The 20,385-nt window shown below is 42.8% G+C and overlaps 1 protein-coding gene and 1 pseudogene across 2 annotated transcripts; both read left to right on the top strand.

The window, feature by feature from the left end:
* Window positions 1-1,291: 1,291 nt before the first annotated feature.
* LOC145052738 (uncharacterized) lies at window positions 1,292-5,433 on the top strand (annotated as a pseudogene).
* Window positions 5,434-5,738: 305 nt separating this feature from the next.
* On the top strand, window positions 5,739-7,263 carry LOC145052736 (lectin-like). Of its 2 annotated transcripts, none has more exons than XM_079000601.1 (3): window positions 5,739-5,893; window positions 6,366-6,481; window positions 6,632-7,263. In XM_079000601.1, the coding sequence occupies exons 1-3, from the start codon at window positions 5,783-5,785 to the stop codon at window positions 6,915-6,917; spliced, it is 513 nt and encodes a 170-aa protein (XP_078856727.1). In that variant the 5' UTR covers window positions 5,739-5,782; the 3' UTR covers window positions 6,918-7,263. The 2 variants fall into 2 exon arrangements, with proteins under 2 accessions (XP_078856727.1, XP_078856726.1); XM_079000600.1 differs by having other exon boundaries at window positions 5,744-5,893; window positions 6,363-6,481.
* The last annotated feature ends 13,122 nt before the right edge of the window (window positions 7,264-20,385 follow it).

The following is a 20,385-nucleotide window of genomic DNA, read 5'->3' as shown; positions in this document are numbered from 1 at the left end:
TAGTTCATCATATAGTACTCTCTTACGAACTCACTATATGATTTAGGAAGTGACTGAAGAACCCAATCAACAGCCATCTCTTCACAGACAACGGATCCCAACATTCTTAACCTATCAATGTGTGACTTCATCCCTAGGAAGTGTGCACACACCGACTTTCCTTCTTTATGTTTACTTGCCAAAAGGGCTTGAGTGATCTGGAACCTTTCAAGCCTTTGAACTTGTGGGTTAGGGAGAATAATTGGAGGAGGAGGAGGAAGTGAAGTATGATCTCTTGTTCCTCGATCGAATCGTGGAATATCATCTTCATGTGGAATGCTTGTTCCACGGGATTTGAGAAGACCATAGTTGTCGAACTTTGACATCTACAAAATGGGAGAAAAACGAATTCAAGTTAGTTGATAGATTGAGTCCTTAGTAAATCACTCAAATGAGATACTAAGGCTAGGACCCAACACAATATTCTACAACTCGGGAGAGGGATGCCGTAACCCTAATTGCAGAATATTTGAAGGTAAGTGAATGACGACACTAATTTCCACCATGAAAAACGAAAAAGAAATTTAAGTTTTAAATCTATGAAAAGTCCTAGATCCTTTGAGATTCATTGAACTTTCAATGGCATGTTTAAATCTCGATATGCCCCTCTAGTTTGTGACTGGGATGCCGAGGATCACAAAGCGGGTGTGAATAACCATGCAAACTTACATGGTGCCCTCACATGTTACAGTCACCTATTCGATGTGCCGGTAAACTACACACGCTCCACCGAACTATGACAAACATTGAGTCACCCTTTGCTACCTTTGCTTAGAACCATTTAGTGTGCCGGTAAACCACACACGCTCCACTAACGTCTTCGCAAGGACACAAAGTGTAATTTCATGGAAGTGGTGACCGGAGTTGGTGCCGAGAATTGAATCTATGGTCGGAGATGGTGCCGGGAAGGGAAGAGGATTAAGGTGGGGGTGGACCGGTAGGTTCCACTTTCAACAATATATTAATAATTTACTTTATTTAAAAATAATTAAAATAATAAAATAAGAACTAATAAAATTAAAATATATCATTAAGGGCAAAATAGTCATTCTAAGCCGGGTAGGGACGAACGGCGTAACAAAACCAAACTATAGAGGTGATCCGAATTAAAAATAAGTTATGGACTAAACACGCAAATTACCGAAACCACAGGGACCATCCGTGTAATTTACTAAAAAAAATCAATTTCCTTAAGTTTTTTGTTACGTTGTCAAAACTCAAAAGAAAAGGACCTGTTTGTGAAGTTGATGAAATATGACTGCGAGTTCGTTTAAAAAGGAGCATTCTGCAACCTTCCTGCCTGTTCTAGAGGTTCCTTCCCAACTGTTTTCAAATTTCATAGCTCCCACAAAATCGCTTTTTTTTTTTTTCCGTGTACTTCTTCCATCAATTAGCAAACTCGAAAGAAGATTATTAACGGAGACATTAAACGATTCAACAGTAATGGATGTGAGGTCTGTTGTTGAAGCTGTTTCTACCGATGATGACGACGCTCCATTGTACCAGGTTGAGAGCCTCTGTATGCGATGCGGTGAAAATGTAAGTTTGTATGCGAATACACATGTATGAAGATGATTACAGTGGAAGTTGTTTGATGCTGATATAGACTTCAATTGCATCGAGTGACAGGGGATAACGAGATTTCTATTAACTTTGATTCCACATTTTAGGAAGGTAATCTTTATCTGCTTCTTATAGCTAAGCATTCAGCTTATTCACATATTTACTCCAAAAGTAGCCTTATAATTGCTTTCACAATTTAATGATGTAGCTTTTAGCTGTATGTTTCATGAATTTTGTTTGTAACAAAGTCTTCTCGCCTTGCAGATCTTATTGTCAGCCTTCGAGTGTCCTCATTGTGGCGAGAGGTGTGTGGATTTTGATTTTACTTATCGCAATTCATGGATTTTCTTCAATATTTTAGTTGAAAGAGGCTCTCTTAAATGTCTTATTGTGATGTTCTTGTTCTTATGAAGGAACAATGAGGTGCAGTTTGCTGGTGAGATACAACCCCGAGGGTCTTGCTATCGCTTGGAATTCTCATCAGGTGATTAAAAGGTTGTTGTCTAGTGAACTAAATTTGCAGAAAATAAGATCTTCCAATTTGTTATGTGATACTGTTATAGTTTTCTCATGAATGATCTGTGTACTTCCAACTTCAGTAATTTAGTCTTTCATTTGACTTCATTGTTTGACTGGAGTTTTCATTGCAGATGCTTAATCGACAAGTAGTGAAATCCGAAACAGCCACAATTAAGGTATGCGACTTTAATCAAAATCTGATATTCCTAATTTATGGAACAAATTGTCAATTTGATTGTGCTTTCTTCCCTCTATCTGTGTATATGTAGATACCTCAACTTGATTTTGAGATTCCTCCCGAGTCACAACGTGGATCTCTATCAACGGTAATTCCGTCTTTTCCTCTTCGGATTAATCTTCTGGAATCTTCTAAATTTGAACTTCCTTTTAGTTCATCAACTATTTGACTACTTGTGAGGTCTTCCATTACACCCTAGGCAGAAAATAGAAATAACTTATTTCTATTGATATCGATTGGAAGTGCATTGTGTATATCTTTCAGGTTGAAGGAATTTTGGTCCGATCTGCTGATGAATTACAAGCACTTCAAGAAGAAAGAAAGGTTTGCCACTTGATTGTACATATTCAATTCCCTCTTTCAACATAGTTTCAATTGGTAACTGTGAAACGACCTAATTGGCTAATTTTCAGTGATTTTGGACTTTTTTTTTACAGAAAGTTGATCCTCAGACTGCTGAAGCTATAGACAAGTTCATATTAAAACTAAGATCATGTGCAACAGGGAATTCATCTTTTACCTTCATATTAGATGATCCTGCTGGCAACAGCTTATTAGAGAACCCGTAAGTTTTTTTTTTGTTCTGAAAAATAGCAGCATACTTTTATTGATTTGTTTATTATATATAGTAAAGTAGTATGCTATAATAAATAAATTATAGTAATAAACAAATAAATGAAAGTAGAATGCTATTTCTTGCAACAGGTATGCTCCATCTGTGAATCCATCATTAACTATTGATTTCTATGAGAGAACTCATGATCAACAAGCCTCACTTGGATATCTTGTTGACCAATCACAAACAAGAGAACATGAAAATGATGAATCATCACTTGGATATCTTGGGTCAGTTGGAGCAGTTGCTGGAAGGCGAGCTATTGCTCAGGGTAACACTACAGAATTTGCTGAAACTCTTCTTCGCTATACTGCACCAGAAGAGGTAATTTAATCATCTACCATGGAAAAGACCAAATTGCCCTCGAGAGAAAACAGACTGAATTAAAAGATTGCCTGAAATAAGGAGCAAAATGACAAAAATCAACAATACTTGGGGACCATTTTTGTAACTTGCTCTTTAGATAAAGAATATATGTATAATGTATTTAACTTTATATATATATATATATATATATATATATATATATATATATATATATATATATATATATATATATATATGAGTAAATTACAGTTTTGGTCCCTGTGGTTTGGTCAGGTTTACACTTTTAGTCCAACTTTTGAAAATCTGACAAGGTGCATCCCTGTTGTTTAAAAAAATTACATGTGCCATATCATGATATTGCTATAATGGGTAGATTTTTTTACAGTAAATAAATTGTAAATACAAGGCTACAATAAAAAAAAAAAAAAAAAGAAAAGGAAAGTACATTGCTGTTTTGTGCATGTGTCCCTTTTAAGGTTTGTTTAGCTCGACTTATTGACAAGAGATTCCATACTTCCAAGAAGTGATTGTGATGGCATCTACTTGTGATGCTTGTGGCTATAGAAATTCTGAGGTTTGTAGTTATTTTTGTACACCTCTTTGCTTGTTCTTCAAGTTTTCTCATTTGCTTAGTTTCTTGCAGCTGAAGGCAGGTGGTGCTATACCTGCAAAAGGAAAGAAAGTGACACTCATTGTGAGAAACGTTAATGATTTAAGCCGTGATGTCATAAAGGTATCCATATATACATAAATAATCAATTGCATATTTTTTTTGAATTTAGATTTTTTGGAAAACCCGTGTTTTTCTTAACAAAATGGTTTGGTGTGTTTTTAGTCCGACACTGCAAGTGTAAAAATCCCGGAGATTGATTTGGAGCTTGCAGGTGGCACTTTAGGAGGCCTTGTGACAACTGTCGAAGGTTTAGTCACCAAAATCAACGAAAGTAAGTTTTTTTTTTTTTTTTAATCATTTTGATAAAATGTCAGCTTGAGGTGCTGATACTAGTTGATAACTAAAAAGCTAGTTGTTAGCTGGAAAAAAAAGACCATTGGTAATAAAACTAGTTGAAATATGTAAAATGACATAAAAATGACGCTAATACTATGTTTAAAATATTTTAATTTTTTTCAATTATAAAGGTGACAAAATATGGTAAAATAAATAAGCTTGTTTGTGATTATGATTTATAAATAATTACAGGTCTTGAGAGAGTACACGGGTTCACTTTTGGAGATAGTCTTGATGAGGATAGAAGAAGCAAATGGCTCGACTTTAAAGCCAGACTCCTCAAGGTATGAAATTATGAATCATGTAATTATCATTACAGTAAATTACATTTTTGGTCCCTGAGTATAGCTAATTTTTTCAGCTTTGGTCCCAAAAACTTTTCTCTTGCAATTTTGGTCCAATATTTTACAAAAATTATATTCAGCGACCAAAAACAGTCATTTTCATTCTAACAAGGACCAAAAAAGTCATAAGGACCAAAGTTGCAAAAATTAGCTATACTAGTGACCGAAAATGTAATTTACTCTTATTGTTATCATTATAGGTATTAATCATTCCATCTTTGAATTTGTTTAGCTTCTGAATATAGAAGAAACTTGGACACTGATCTTAGACGATGCTCTGGCAAACTCATACATTGCACCAACAACTGATGATATTAAAGACGACTTTCAGTTAACTTGTAAGTTTTTAAATTTTTTTTGTTTTTGGAACAATTTCTTTGGTTACTGGTTTGTGACGTTGTTCCTTAATAAACATTTTCACAAGAATTGAAATATGGTTATTATTTTAAATAAAGTAGGTTGCTATGGATTTTGCAACATTTGTGATATGTTATTGTGCATATAATTGGTTTTTGATAAAAATGTTTGAAAAATTCAGTTGATGAATATGAGAGATCATGGGAACAGAACGAGGACTTGGGATTGAATGACATGGACACCTCTTCTGCTGATGTGGCATATGCTTCATGAAATCAGATGGCTTGTATCATAATTAAGTTTGTGTCATTTGTGTTTTTCAAGACTTTTTACTGTAAACTTAATGCCTAACTACTTTTGTCTTATTATTTAAGATTTCACAACCGACTGATTTTAGGCCATAATTTATACTAGTTATTTATATAAGAAAATAAGAGATTCGAGTTTTTGTAGGTTTTAGGGTCGTGAGTATGTTTTTTTTTTTTAATCAAGTTGGGAAGACACCATCTTTTATAAGGATGTTGTGATACATAAATAAAAAATCTGACAAAAAACATTCAAGACAAAAGGACCTTTAGAATAAAAACCCAATCCAAAAACAAAAACATCCCTGACGAGAATAAGTAGCATTAATTCAATGACATTGCCCAAGCATAAGATTCCTCTAGAGTGATCAATTGAATCCAATTCCTTAAGTGGCCAACTTGATTACTCCTTTACAAAATGGGGTTCCCAAGAAGTAATTTATCAATTACCATTTCAATATCAAAATGGGACTATCAAAATGGGAGGAAGATCTTCTCAAGAATGCAGATGCTGTTATAGATAAGTCCCCAATGGAAGACCTCTATGCTGGTGTCTTCTTTAACCAAAATAGAAAGGTAGACCTTACCTTCCATCTCAATCTTCAATCTATTCCTTTTTTCTTAGCATAAATTACCATTAATATCTACTTTCTAGTGTAAATTGATGTTTTTGTCATATCACTTATTTGGAAATGGTATACAAGTTTGGTTTTCTGTTTTTTGGTGGTAAATGAAAAAAATGTCCTCGGCATACACGGTATAGCCTATACCGAGGGTAAAATGGTCATTATACATGATTCTTAACCGCTTCAAGGTACAAAAACCGTGACCAAAAGGTAGTTTGAAGGACGATAAATGAAAGTTATGCAGCATATCCATATAAGGTAAATACCACAAGGACAAAACTTGGTGATAGCATTAATATTTTGCTGTAGAATCATATGTAATGTAAATAGTAAATACGACATACTCGTATTATGGTAAATGACAATAATGCCCTCATCAATTATTGTAAATAGTAATGTGCTTTGTTTGGTTGAAATAGAAGTATTGGATTGACAAGGCAACATTTGGCAACTGCTTCATGGTTTTTGCAAGGGACTTTACAGTCTCATGGGGTAGTGACAAACGTTATTGGGATTGGCCAAGCATTAAAGAAACAAGGTGATATTTACATGCACATGAGTCGAACATATTTATTTATCAATGTACAATGTAAAAAAAATAAAATAAAATATATTGCTATTTTCTAAATTATATTGATCAGAAATGGTAAATGCAAAAAATAAATAACTAATTCCTTTATTTATGTAGTGAGGTATTTATAGATGTTGCGGAATTGCTAATGGTTTGTTGGTTAGCGGTGGAGTCGAAATTTGACACAGCCAATTTAACAGCAGGAATGAATTATGAAGTTGTATTTGTGATGATGATTAAAGAAAAGAGTCGTGGGTGGAGTGCTCCAGTCACTTTCAAATTAACATGTGTATTAGAGTTTAATGGAAACACGTATTCCAACTTGTATATAACGGATGCGGATCTCAATATACTAACACTCCTATTTGGGATTGTAAATGAGTCGATCATATTTGCTATTTAATCGTCTATATTTTTATTTTATTTTTTTAAATGACCAAGGAAAAGAACAGTCGTGGGCACCATATTGTCGTGTCTACTGTGGAACATATGGAGGGCAAGGAATGATAGAATTTTCAAGGATTTGAGAATTTCTTACACAAAAGTAGCTGATAATATCATTGGCTATCGTTTCTATGGTACAACCAGAGGAGTAGTAATGGATATGGAAGTTGGGTTGATTGGTGTTGCTCGCCATTTCTTCATCTTATTAAATGCTGTCTTCTAAATAGTTTGCAATTTCCTTTTAAGCTCCTTGTACTACTTTTGCGTTTTAGCTTCTTGCTAAGCATAGCCTTTTGCTTTGGTTATTATATATCGTATTTTCTGTTTCAAAAAAAAAAAAACATTAAATGACCATCACACGCATCCATTATCCTATTCTTAAATTTATATTTTTTTTGTCTCCAAGAAGACTTGAACCCTTAACTTTTAGCTAAAAGTCACTTTTATGTCAACTCTTGATTTTTACTCCTTTTATCTATATTAGCAATGTTTTGGAGTTATTTTAAGGAAGGAAAAGGAAGGATGTAAAGAGATTAGAGTGCCATTGAGATTTTTTAAGGAAAGAAATGAAAAGAAATATGTTGTTGAGTTTTTTAGGGGAAAAAATACAAATTAAACTAAAATTCTCAAAGCATTTGCTATGAAATAGCAAGAAGTTAAAGAAATTACTAAAATAACCATCGAAATCGTAGATGGAAGCTCATCTCTAACGATTTCGCTTAATGGGTTGAGATTTTATGCCTCATGAGCCTGATGTATTTAAACTCTTAGAAAAAAAAACTAACTTCATTTTCATATTTTCAAGCTCTATTAATTCTATCTCGTGGCGGAAAATGGATTTCCATCTAATAATGTTGTAACTTAACAAATATCTAGTTATTGTGTATGTATTTTACTAGATATTGTTTAAAACATCACCATTATAACAAAACATAATATTTAATGCTTTAAAAACTTGTACTTTACACATCAAAACTTGTACATGGTTGTGATGAAATCGTATATAGCATGCCCATCTGTAATTGTACACGTTTTTAATGCACAATTTATGCATTAAAGACTTGTAAAATCACAGATGGGCATTGTAACATCCGTTTTTAGGGCCTAAAGGTTTTAACCATTTTTGGTATGAAAATGAAATTGTAACGTCCCAAAACTCGAAACCTTTTTTCTAAAATTAAATCATACATGTTTATCAAACCACAAAGTATTCAGAAGGTGTCAATAAACATCCCAAAAGTACACCAGAGTTAAATAAGCGGAAAATCATGGTATGCAATGTGATCATCTCGAGCTATTCCCCTTCGAACCGGAAGTACCTGAAACATAAACTGCAAACCGTAAGCACAAAGCTTAATGAGTTCCCTAAAATACCGCATACCATACATATATGTCAGCTCAAGGCTATATCGGGTCTATTTCACACCCGGTTCTATTTCACCCCCGAATCTATTTCAACTCATATGTCAGCCCAAGGTTGTACCAGGTCTAGTTCACCCCGATTCTATTTCAACTCATGTGTCAGCACAAGGCTATACCGGTTCTATTTCACCCCAATTCTATTTCACCCTACATACATATAGCAAACAAGCACACATGCATACAGACATACAACAGGAGTCACGAAGATAACAAGCACATTCAACCCTAGTATCCTACAATATATTGAAGAAACTCAACCTCAGTCTGCTGACAATCGAATAGATGCTTGGGCTACTGCACTAGAGAATCCCCGCACTAACCAATCAAATAAAACCCTAATTAATAATTAGGTCATAAACCATAATTGGGACTTAATCAACTATTCCCAATTCTCATGGTAAAAGACCATTTTACCCTTCCCTCAAACGACCCAATAACCGTGGCCCAAACTTAATGGCACAAAAAGCCCAATAATGGCCTAATTCCTAAAGGACAATCATGGCCCATTATGGGCCCAGATCCGTGAAGGCCCAAAGCCTAACAGTGGCCCAATATCATAAATACTTGTGGCCTAACAAGGGCCTAAAACCTTAAAGTCCAATGGTAGCCCAAAAGTCAAAAGCCCAACCTAGTCGAGTATGCTAAGAGTACCCCTAGTACGCCCGACATACTAGGTTGCTACACGGAGTCGGGGATCAAGACGTGTACGCTTCTGTATGCCTCCATTAATCCATTTTGCCCATTAAGCACTTAATGCTAAAGACCAAACGTCCATATTCCTGATCCAAACCTTGGAGAATGTCTTAATCCATAAAGTCATTAACTTGGTGCCTTTGCATGACTCCAATGGAGTCAAACCTTAGATTTAGCATCCTACTTTCACCGAATGGACATATACTCATGCATGGTTGATCCTCAACCACCAAAATGCTAACTTTATGGACTAGGGATCTTGTAAACATCAACATGAACAACTCATAACTTCTGGAGTGATAAATTCCCACTAGATCTCATTCATGGGACCAAAAAATGACCAAAACTCTACTAGATTTACATCTGAGCATAGAATGAGCAAGGTCAAAGCTTTATACCTCTATGAAGCTGGAAATGATGAATGTAATCTGGATCTACAAGCTCCTCCTTGATAAATGTTTTTCCACCAGGATTCTTCCTCTTGGAGCTACACCAAACACACACTAAAACATACACAAATGTCGACTCTCTCTTGGAATGGGCTAAGGTTTCGAAATGGGACACAAAAGAGGCTATGTAGGCCGCTAAAGAGGAAACCTTGGGTATGACCAGCGTACGCATTCCCCTCCCAAACCCTAAAATTAGGTTTTGTCCCCTGATTACGTACGTCCCATTTACAAGAGGTATGCCCAACATACGCACTCCCCTCCCAAAAGTTACAAAAATGCCCCTAGGGACCAACTTTGCAAACTAATTACACACCAATGATCAAAATGAAAAATACCTTGAATCGAGTGTTACAATTCTCCCCCAATTGAATTAGACTTCGTCCTCAAAGTCCGTTGCCACAATTAACTCTAAGTAATGCTCCCTCATCTCGTCCTCTGGCTCCCACATCCATTCAGAACCCTTTCAGTTATCCCAGTGCATCTTCAAGAGATCCACAAACTTGTTTTGTAGAGTCTTCGTCCTCCTTTCAAGGATCTCTACCGGTCTCTCTATACAATTCATACGATCATCCACTTGAATGTCCTCCAATAGAACCATTGCGGAATCATCAACCAAACATTTCCGCAGTTGAGACTTGAAAAGTGTTATGGATCTGAATGAGCTCCTATGGCATATCCAATCGATATGCAACCCTGCCCATCCGAGCTAACACCTGGGAAAGGACCAATATACATGGGGTCTAGCTTATCCCACTTCTTGAATCGGATGACACATTTCCAAGGTGACACCTCCAGGAGTATCATATCCCTAACCTGAAACTCCATGTCTGACCAACATCTATCTGCGTAGCTCTTCTTTCGGCTCTGTGCTATCTAAAGTCTACCACAAACCTGCTAAATCAATTTCGTCATTTTGAGTACCACCTCCGTATTCCGCATGACTCGCTGACCGACCTAACCCCAACATATCGGGTCCTACACTTCCTCCCATAGAGCATCTCAAAAGGAGGTCGATCAATATTGGTGTGATAATTATTGTGTAACACTCTAAAAATTCAAGCCAATTTAAACTTTTCAAAAACAACCCAGTTTCGTTAAGTTATTACAAAAAGGTTTTCAATACAAATATTATCAGAGTCTTCCCAGAACCATATCATAAAACATAAACATGAGGAGCGGTACGATCACGCCTTCGCCTTGCCACGGTCTCCTGAAGTACCTGAAACATTTAAACCACAACTGTAAGCCCGAAAGCTTAGTGAGATACCCCCAAAATACCAACCACATATACCATACATATAACATATCATAACAGAACAGAACAACCATGCACTACGGGCTACTATGTGACTGGTCCGCCGTACCAGACCTTCAGTCCACCTGGTCCACCCTCCGAGTCTAGCCATATCCATCGAGTCTGCAGTGTGGTTGGTCCGCCCGCACCGGGCCTTTAACCCACCTGGTCCACTCTCTGAGTCTACAGTGTAGCACCTGATTCCTGGTATGTATTCGTGGTTATTACATCTCTTTATTTTGCATAATTAGCCTTGGACTCGGCGAGTTGAAGGACTGACTCGCCGAGTAGAAGCGGGACTAGACGCGGGATCTACTCGGCGAGTAGGTCCGATGGACTCGGCGAGTAGACCCTGTTTGGACTTAAACCCTAACCCGGGTGTTTGCACCCTATTTAATCGATCTAACCCAGCCTCCACTTCCCTTAGCACTCCCAGAGACCTGTAGAACGAAACCTTAGCCTCCTTTGTGTCCTTGTGGGTGATTGTTAGCATTTTGAAGGTGATTTGGGGCTTGGGAGAAGAAGGAGAAGATTGAAGAGTGCAAGAAGGGAAGAAGATCCGGAATCTACTCTGTGAAAGGCTTCTATTCAGGTAGAAAAGACCCTAACTTGATCTTTAGCTCGTTAGTCCCCTTTTGTCCCTAAGAAAAGAGGTTTTAAGCCCTAAGAACCTAAATCTCTATGTGTTTATGGCTAATGTTCTGCAAGAACTTCGGATGTGGACCTTTTGGACTTCATAGTAGCATAAAGTCTCTGTGGTTGAGGTAGTGGAAGTCCCCATTGAGCATAGGACCTCTTGTATAGCTTGGAAGTGCATGTTTGAGCTCATAGGGCCATGCATGCACGTAAAGTTTACAACTTTACGTGGTAAATGAGCCCTAGGACCATGGATCTGTGGTCTGGAAGTGTTGCATGTCCCAGATCTGGCCTACTCAGGAAGTGGGTCGAAGGACTCGGCGAGTCCCAAAGTGGGACTCGACGAGTTCTATGAAGATGGTCGTCGACTCGGCGAGGTGGATGAACAAACTCGGCGAGTCCTATGAAGATTGCCTGGAACTCGCCGAGTAGTTCTTCAAACTCGGCGAGTCATATGAACATCCACATATCACGAGGGGTTTAAGCGTCGAAGGCTCAACCCTTCGTACCTGTGCACGGAATTAACCGTATAACGTAGTCCCGAAACCCCCAAACCCTCGAATGGGGTGTTTTGGTGTGGATTGGAAGCAAGCAAAGGACCTGCTCGAGGAACTCGGCGAGTTGCTCGAGGAACTCGGTGAGTTGGTACTCGAGTCGGCCCCAAAGTCCCGGATAGCGAGTCAGGGGTGACTCAGTGAGTGAAAAGAGGGACCTGGTGAGTGGGACCGGATCAGTGAAGGATGGACTCGGCGAGTTGCTCTCTGGACTCGGCGAGTCCAGTCAACTGGAAGTTGACTTTGACCTGGTCTTTGACTTGGTGAGGGGTAAAAGGGTCATTTTACCCTAAGAACATCTAGCGTGTTTGACTGATCGTTTTGTGGGAATTACAGTCAAGGGACGTTAGCAGCAGCAGCAGTAGACAGCTATTTCCCACACGGACCAGCAGCCTATTCGAGGTGAGTTACCTTCCAGTAGCGGTGGGTCTACGGCCACAATGCTGGCCCACCAGTAGGAGTCGTATGTTAGATGATTGTCTTTGTGATATCATCTATGTTGCTACTACCTGATATGTTATATGCTAGCATGATATGTTATATGTGATAATAGTAGAATTCGGTTGTTAGGACCGGAGGGTAGTCGGACACCCCAGAAATGTCTGATAGTACGTGATGATATGCTTGCATGCTGGCCTGTTATGTTATATGCGATAGTGGTAGTAGGAGGGGACTAGTCCCCGAGGATCGGTTGTTAGGACCGATGGGTAGTCAGCACCCCAGAATGGCTTGACACGGGTAGTCAGCACCCCAGAATGGCTTGACACGGGTAGTCAGCACCCCAGAATGGCTTGACACGGGTAGTCGGCACCCCAGAATGGCCGTCCCGGGCAGTCAGGCACCCCATAATCGCCTGGTAGTGTGTGTGTTATGTGTTTGTATGGTATGTGGTACGATGGGGGAAACTCACTAAGCTTTGTGCTTACAGTTTGTAGTTTTGGTTTCAGGTACCTCTTCGTCGAAGGGGAAGGAGCCGACGCGGTAGCGGCACATCATGCACACACACGGGTTTCCGCACTTACGAGATTCTCTGGGATTTATACTCTGATATTTTGATGATTGTATGATTTGACTTTTAGACATGGCTTACGTTTTGTTATGGTTTGATCGAACAATGTTTTTAACTCTTAATGTTTTTCTAAAGTAATGTTTTTAAAACGAAATTTTTGGACGTGAAATATGGGTCGTTACAAGTTGGTATCAGAGCCCTGGTTTGAGGGATTCGGACTCACCTTCGGGGGTGTCTGAACTCAAATCGAGGAATTAAAAGAATTTCTAAAAGGAAAATGTTTTCTAAAATTGAGAAAAGAGTTTAAGAAAGAACGAAGTGTGTGATGCGCGCGACCGGCCGAGCTCAAGTAAGTATTCCCCAAAGTACCCATACAAGTTTATGTTATGTTTATCAACTTTTAGAACAACATGCTAGAATAGGACTAAGGATCTAGGAGTGATGCCTTATGTGCCTGCTTTATGTGTTCCAGCTGTATGAGAATTGCATGCTAGTATCGAGTAGACAGCAGTAGGGTAGCCTGTTAGGGTTGTGCCCGATAGTGTGAGTTAGCACTGTGTACTAGATAAATTTCCCTCCATGAGAGCGAAGTTGCTTGAGGTTGTTTCCCTTGTCTAAATGATGCTTGCTTTGTGCTATGTGGGACTCCGAATAATGGGAATTAGCCATTGGACGAATACGTCACGTCACATGTGATCAGAGTTGAATAATCTTAGAGTGTCGGATTTGATCCTACTGCGCAGCTCTTATTTGAGTCCAACCGTTATAGGGACGAGTCGGGTACTCGAAGGATTATCTGAGTCTCGTCGCATGTGATGGTATTCGGGTGATAGCTAATTGGCATTACAATGAGGCCTGCAGCAGCTGAGGACTGGATCGAGTAGAGTCGGAGATTTCCCTAGGGCGAGCCTGGGATGAGTATAGTAGTGATCAGCCTTAGCGTAAGGGATCTGGTGGAGTCGAGGCGGTCCTTGGAGAAGGTACGGATAGATGTGGAAGGTAGTATGGGCCCGTACTACTGAAAGCAGAGGATCCGTACCCGAACTAGGGAAGGCCAAGACAAGACCAGGGAACTTGTAAGTAGTTGTGATCCCTCAGGAAGTATCAATATCTCTAATTATTGTTGTGATGTATTGCAGAATGGTGGTACTTCGATCGAGGCCGGTGGATGGCGGTTCAGGAGAGGGGTCAGGTTCGGGATCAGGTTCCGAGCCGGTAGATGAGGGGCTACGCGAGTTCATCGCGTCAGAGATCACCAGAGGTATTCTTGAGTCGACCCCCATTCTCTTTGGGTCGATCAAGGAAGGGATTATGGAGCTGATGGAGGATCGCTTGCGGGCATTCAGGAGTGATTTGGCATCTAGCCAGTCGGGATCTCGCACACTGTCCTTCAAGGACTTCAGGGGCAGTGGTGCACCGGACTTCCATGGGGTGAAGGACCCCATTGCTGCTAGGCGATGGATTGTAGACATCGAGTCTGCACAGTTGACTAGCTTCTGCCCCGAGGGGTCGAAGGTGAGGTATGCAGCGGGGTGTTTATGGGACCGAGCCCGGGATTGGTGGGAGTCAGTGGGTGACTCGTTGGGAGCTTCAGCTATTGAGGGTATGACCTGGTCGGACTTCGTGACCAGGTTCAGGGCAGAGTTTGCGCCGGCTGTCGAGCTTCAGCAGCTGGCCAGGGAGTTTCTGGATATGAGACAGACGACGGAGACTATGGCGGAGATCACCGCCAAGTTCCGGGAGAGGGCTTTGTTGGTGCCCCAGTATGCTGGTGATGAGGATATGAGGAGGACTCGTTATCACGATATGCTACAAGCTGACATCCGGGAGCATGTTAGCTTTTCGGCTTGCCCTACCTTGGACTCTATGATTGCCAGGGCGAGGGAGAGGGAGATAGATTTGGAGCACATCCGGAAACGGAAATTGGAGGAGGGACAGGCAGGAGGGGCTTCGGGGAAGAAGCTCAAGGGATCAGATGGTAGGCCGAAAGGCCAATCAGGACCGAGCCGCTGCAGGAAATACGACAGGCCGCACGAGGGGGCGTGCAGGATGGGATCGTCGGGCTGCTACAAGTGCGGCAAGCCTGGGCACATCAGCAGGGATTTCACTGCTCCGGCAGCAGTCATTCAGACATCAGAGTTGCTGTGTTTTCACTGCAACCAGAGGGGCCACAAGAAGGCCAATTGCCCCCAGTTGACAGTTTCAGCGCCAGTAAAGGCGCCAGCTCCAGCGACCCTGCGGATCACGGATGGCCGGTAGGGCAAGGTAGAGGCTCCGGTGGTGAGGAGCCGAGCATTCCAGTTGACTACCGAGGAGGCACGCGCCGCACCCGATGTGGTGACGGGTATGATTCTTTCCCTCTATTTTTTATTTTTATGATGTTATGATATTGATATGTGCTCCGTATGTATATGTGTGCATTAGGATCGTTCCATGTGAACGACATCCCAGTTCAGGTATTGTTCGACTCGGGTGCATCCCGATCGTTTGTTTCTCTTGCGCTTAGCAAGAAGTTTCATGAGACTTCGGGTGAGTTAGATTGCCCTTTAGAGGTAGAGATTGCTGATGATCGATCGGTGCGAGCATCGATGGTGTTTCGAGATTGCGTTCTGCGTTTGTTTGAGGAGCGTTACTTGGTAGACTTGGTTCCCATTCCGTTGCGCGGGAACAAGGTGATCATTGGCATGGATTGGTTGAGCCCTAATGGGGCGGTGATAGATTGCGCGCAGCAGCTAGTGCGGGTCAGGACCCCAAGCGGGGGAGAGTTAGTGATTCATGGTGAGAAGCCTCAGTGTGGACCCACTGTATGTTCAGCCGCGAGGGCCAGGCGCTACCTTCAGTAGGGATGCGCAGGATATGTCGCGTATGTGATGGATACCCGGGAGGCGGGCAAGGCGACAGTGAGTGAGGTTCCGGTGGTTCGAGATTTTGCAGATGTTTTCCCGGAGGAGCTACCTGGGATACCTCCGGAGCGGCAGGTGGAGTTCAGGATTGACCTTGTTCCTGGTGCGGCTCCGATAGCCAAAGCACCGTATCGGTTGGCTCCTCCCGAGATGCAGGAGTTGTCTACGCAGCTGCAGGAGCTGTTGGACAAGGGATTTATTCGTCTGAGCAGTTCACCTTGAGGAGCCCCGATCCTATTTGTGAAAAAGAAGGATGGGTCGCATCGGATGTGTATAGATTACCGGGAGTTGAACAAGGTAAGGATGAAGAACCGTTACCCACTCCCGAGGATTGATGACCTCTTTGATTAGCTTCAGGGAGCATCTTGGTTCTCCAAGATTGACTTGTGTTCGGATTATCATCAGATGAGGGTCAGGGAGGAGCATGCGCAGAAGACAGCGTTTCGGACGCGCTATGGCCACTATGAGTTTGTGGTGATGCCGTTTGGGCTCACCAATGCTCCTGCCGCGTTCATGGACCTCATGAACCGCGTGTGCAGACCGATGCTGGATCGGTCTGTGATAGTCTTTATCGATGACATCTTGGTATATTCCAAGACTCAGGAGGAGCACGAGGAACACCTGAGGAGGGAGAGCTTGTATGCCAAGTTCTCCAAGTGTGAGTTCTGGTTGCGCGAGGTGCAATTTCTTGGACACCTCGTCAACCAGAACGGGATTCTGGTCGATCCGGCCAAGGTTGAGGCCGTAATGAGATGGGAGGTTCCGAAGTCTCCATCTGAGATTCGGAGTTTCCTGGGATTGGCAGGCTACTATCGGAGATTTATTTAGGATTTCTCCAAGATAGCCGTGCCCCTGACGCGGCTGACGAAGAAAGCCGTGGTCTTTCGGTGGGGGCCCGAGCAACATGCTGCATTTGAGACGCTGAGACAGAGATTGTGCGAGGCGCCAATCTTAGCCCTGCCAGAGGGCGTGGAGGATTTTGTGGTTTATTGTGATGCGTCCATTTCTGGTTTGAGCGCGATACTGATGCAGAGGGGGCATGTCATTGCCTACGCTTCGAGGCAGCTCAAGCCTCATGAGGCGAACTACCCAACGCATGATTTGGAGTTGGGGGCGGTGGTTTTTGCCCTCAAGATTTGGTGACATTACCTCTACGGGGTTCGATGTACCATCTACACGGACCACAAGAGTTTGAGGTACCTCATGGATCAGCCAAATCTGAACATGAGGCAGCGTCGGTGGTTGGATGTGGTGAAGGATTATGATTGCGAGATCCTTTACCACCCGGGGAAGGCCAACGTGGTGGCCGATGCGCTTAGCCGCAAGGCGGCGCCGATCAGGGACGTTTGCTTGAGGATGACCGTGGTGACTCCCCTGTTGGAGCAAATTCGGGAGGCTCAGCAGGAGGCTATCAAGGAGGAACATCGGAAGAGCGAGCGTGTGGTGGGTCAGGTTTCCTCCTTTGACTATGATAGCCGAGGATTATTGACATTACACCGTAGGGTGTGGGTGCCGTATCATGGAGGTGTGCGCCAGACTTTGATGGAGGAGGCGCACAAGTCCCGATTCTCTATTCATCCCGGGGCGACGAAGATGTATAGGGATCTTCGTCTGGATTACTGGTGGCCCTGCATGAAGCGGGATGTGGCATGGTACGTCGAGCGATGTTTGACCTGCAGGAAGGTCAAGGCCGAACATCAGAGACCGCATGACAAGATGCAGCCGTTGGATATTCCACTGTGGAAATGGGAAGATATCACGATGGATTTTATCACGAAGCTTCCCAGGACCGCACGTGGAGTGGATTCAATTTGGGTCATCGTGGATAGATTGACTAAGAGTGCTCATTTTATTCCGATTCAGGAGAGCATATCGGCCGAGAAATTGGCCGACATCTATATCAGGGAGATCGTGGCGCGGTACGGGGTGCCAGTATCGGTGATCTCGGACAGGGATGTGCGTTTTACTTCCAGATTTTGGAAGAGATTCCATGACGAGAAGGGCACTCGTCTGCATTTTAGCACCGCCTTTCACCCGCAGACGGATGGCCAGAGCGAGCGGACCATCCAGACTCTGGAGGATATGCTGCGGGCGTGCGTGCTAGACTTCGGTGGTAGCTGGGATACCTATCTTCCCCTGGCCGAGTTCTCATACAACAATAGCTACCACGCGAGTATTGATCGTCCTCCATTTGAGTTGTTGTACGGACGAAGGTGCAGGACCCCGATATGCTGGGGTGAAGTTGGCCAGAGAGTCATGGGGAGCACCGAAGTGGTGCTCAAGACGACCGAGAGGATTCAGCAGGTCCGGAGCAGGCTTCAGACTGCTCAGAGTCGACAGAAAAGTTACGCCGACAAGCGTCGATCCGACTTGGAGTTTCGAGTCGGGGATATGGTTCTCCTGAAGGTGTCGCCTTGGAAAGGCGTCATCCGATTCAGGAAGCGGGGCAAGTTGGGCCCGAGGTTCATTGGACCGTTCAGGGTTGTAGCCCGGGTGGGCAAGGTGGCGTACAGGTTGGATCTACCAGCCGAGCTCAACCAGATCCACAACACTTTCCATGTCTCTCAGCTGCGAAAGTGCTTAGTGGACGATTCAGCGGTAGTGCCGTTGGAGGATATTCAGGTTGATGACACCCTGAATTACATTGAGCGCCCAGTCGCAATCCTTGACAAGAAGTCGAAGGATTTGAGGAACAAGAGGATGGAGCTAGTGAAGGTGCAATGGCAGCACCGCAAGGGTTTGGAATGGACTTGGGAGCCGGTGGACGAGATGATGGAGCACTATCCCGAGCTGTTTCCGGATCGAGCAACAGACTTCGAGGACGAAGTCTAAAATAAGTGGGGGAGATTTGTAGCACCTGATTCCTGGTATGTATTCATGGTTATTAAATCTCTTTATTTTGCATAATTAGCCTTGGACTCGGCGAGTTGAAGGACTGACTTGCCGAGTAGAAGTGGGACTAGACGCGGGATCTACTCGGTCTACTCGGCGAGTAGACCCTGTTTGGACTTAAACCCTAACCCGGATGTTTGCACCCTATTTAATCGATCTAACCCAGCCTCCACTTCCCTTAGCACTCCCAGAGACCTGTAGAACGAAACCCTAGCCTCCTTTGTGTCCTTGTGGGTGATTGTTAGCATTTTGAAGGTGATTTGGGGCTTGGGAGAAGAAGGAGAAGATTGAAGAGTGCAAGAAGGGAAGAAGATCCGGAATCTACTCTGTAAAAGGCTTCTATTTAGGTAGAAAAGACCCTAACTTGATCTTTAGCTCATTAGTCCTCTTTTGTCCCTAAGAAAAGAGGTTTTAAGCCCTAAGAACCTAAATCTCTATGTGTTTATGGCTAATGTTCTGCAAGAACTTCGGATGTGGACCTTTTGGACTTCATAGTAGCATAAAGTCTCTGTGGTTGAGGTAGTGGAAGTCCCCATTGAGCATAGGACCTCTTGTATAGCTTGGAAGTGCATGTTTGAGCTCATAGGGCCATGCATGCACGTAAAGTTTACAACTTTACGTGGTAAATGAGCCCTAGGACCATGGATCTGTGGTCTGGAAGTGTTGCATGTCCCAGATCTGGCCTACTCAGGAAGTGGGTCGAAGGACTCGGCGAGTCCCAAAGTGGGACTCGACGAGTTCTATGAAGATGGTCGTCGACTCGGCGAGTTGGATGAACAAACTCGGCGAGTCCTATGAAGATTGCCTGGAACTCGCCGAGTAGTTCTTCAAACTCGGCGAGTCATATGAACATCCACATATCACGAGGGGTTTAAGCGTCGAAGGCTCAACCCTTCGTACCTGTGTACGGAATTAACCGTATAACGTAGTCCCGAAACCCCCAAACCCTCGAATGGGGTGTTTTGGTGTGGATTGGAAGCGAGCAAAGGACCTGCTCGAGGAACTCGGCGAGTTGCTAGAGGAACTCGGTGAGTTGGTACTCGAGTCGGCCCCAAAGTCCCAGATAGCGAGTCAGGGGTGACTCAGTGAGTGAAAAGAGGGACCTGGTGAGTGGGACCGGATCAGTGAGGGATGGACTCGGCGAGTTGCTCTCTGGAATCGGCGAGTCCAGTCAACTGGAAGTTGACTTTGACCTGGTCTTTGACTTGGTGAGGGGTAAAAGGGTCATTTTACCCTAAGAACATCTAGCGTGTTTGACTGATCGTTTTGTGGGAATTACAGTCGAGGGACGTTAGCAGCAACAGCAGTAGACAACTATTTCCCACACGGACCAGCAGCCTATTCGAGGTGAGTTACCTTCCAGTAGCGGTGGGTCTACGGCCACAATGCCGGCCCACCAGTAGGAGTCGTATGTTAGATGATTGTCTTTGTGATATCATCTATGTTGCTACTACCTGATATGTTATATGCTAGCATGATATGTTATATGTGATAATAGTAGAATTCGGTTGTTAGGACCGGAGGGTAGTCGGACACCCCAGAAATGTCTGACAGTACGTGATGATATGCTTGCAT

This window comes from Lactuca serriola, chromosome 5 (assembly GCF_051521515.1).
Source record: "Lactuca serriola cultivar US96UC23 chromosome 5, Lser_US96UC23_V15, whole genome shotgun sequence".
Taxonomy (NCBI): Eukaryota; Viridiplantae; Streptophyta; class Magnoliopsida; order Asterales; family Asteraceae; genus Lactuca; species Lactuca serriola.
The sequence above is the reverse complement of the archived record's forward strand: the minus strand, read 5'-3'. Positions and strand labels throughout refer to the sequence as shown.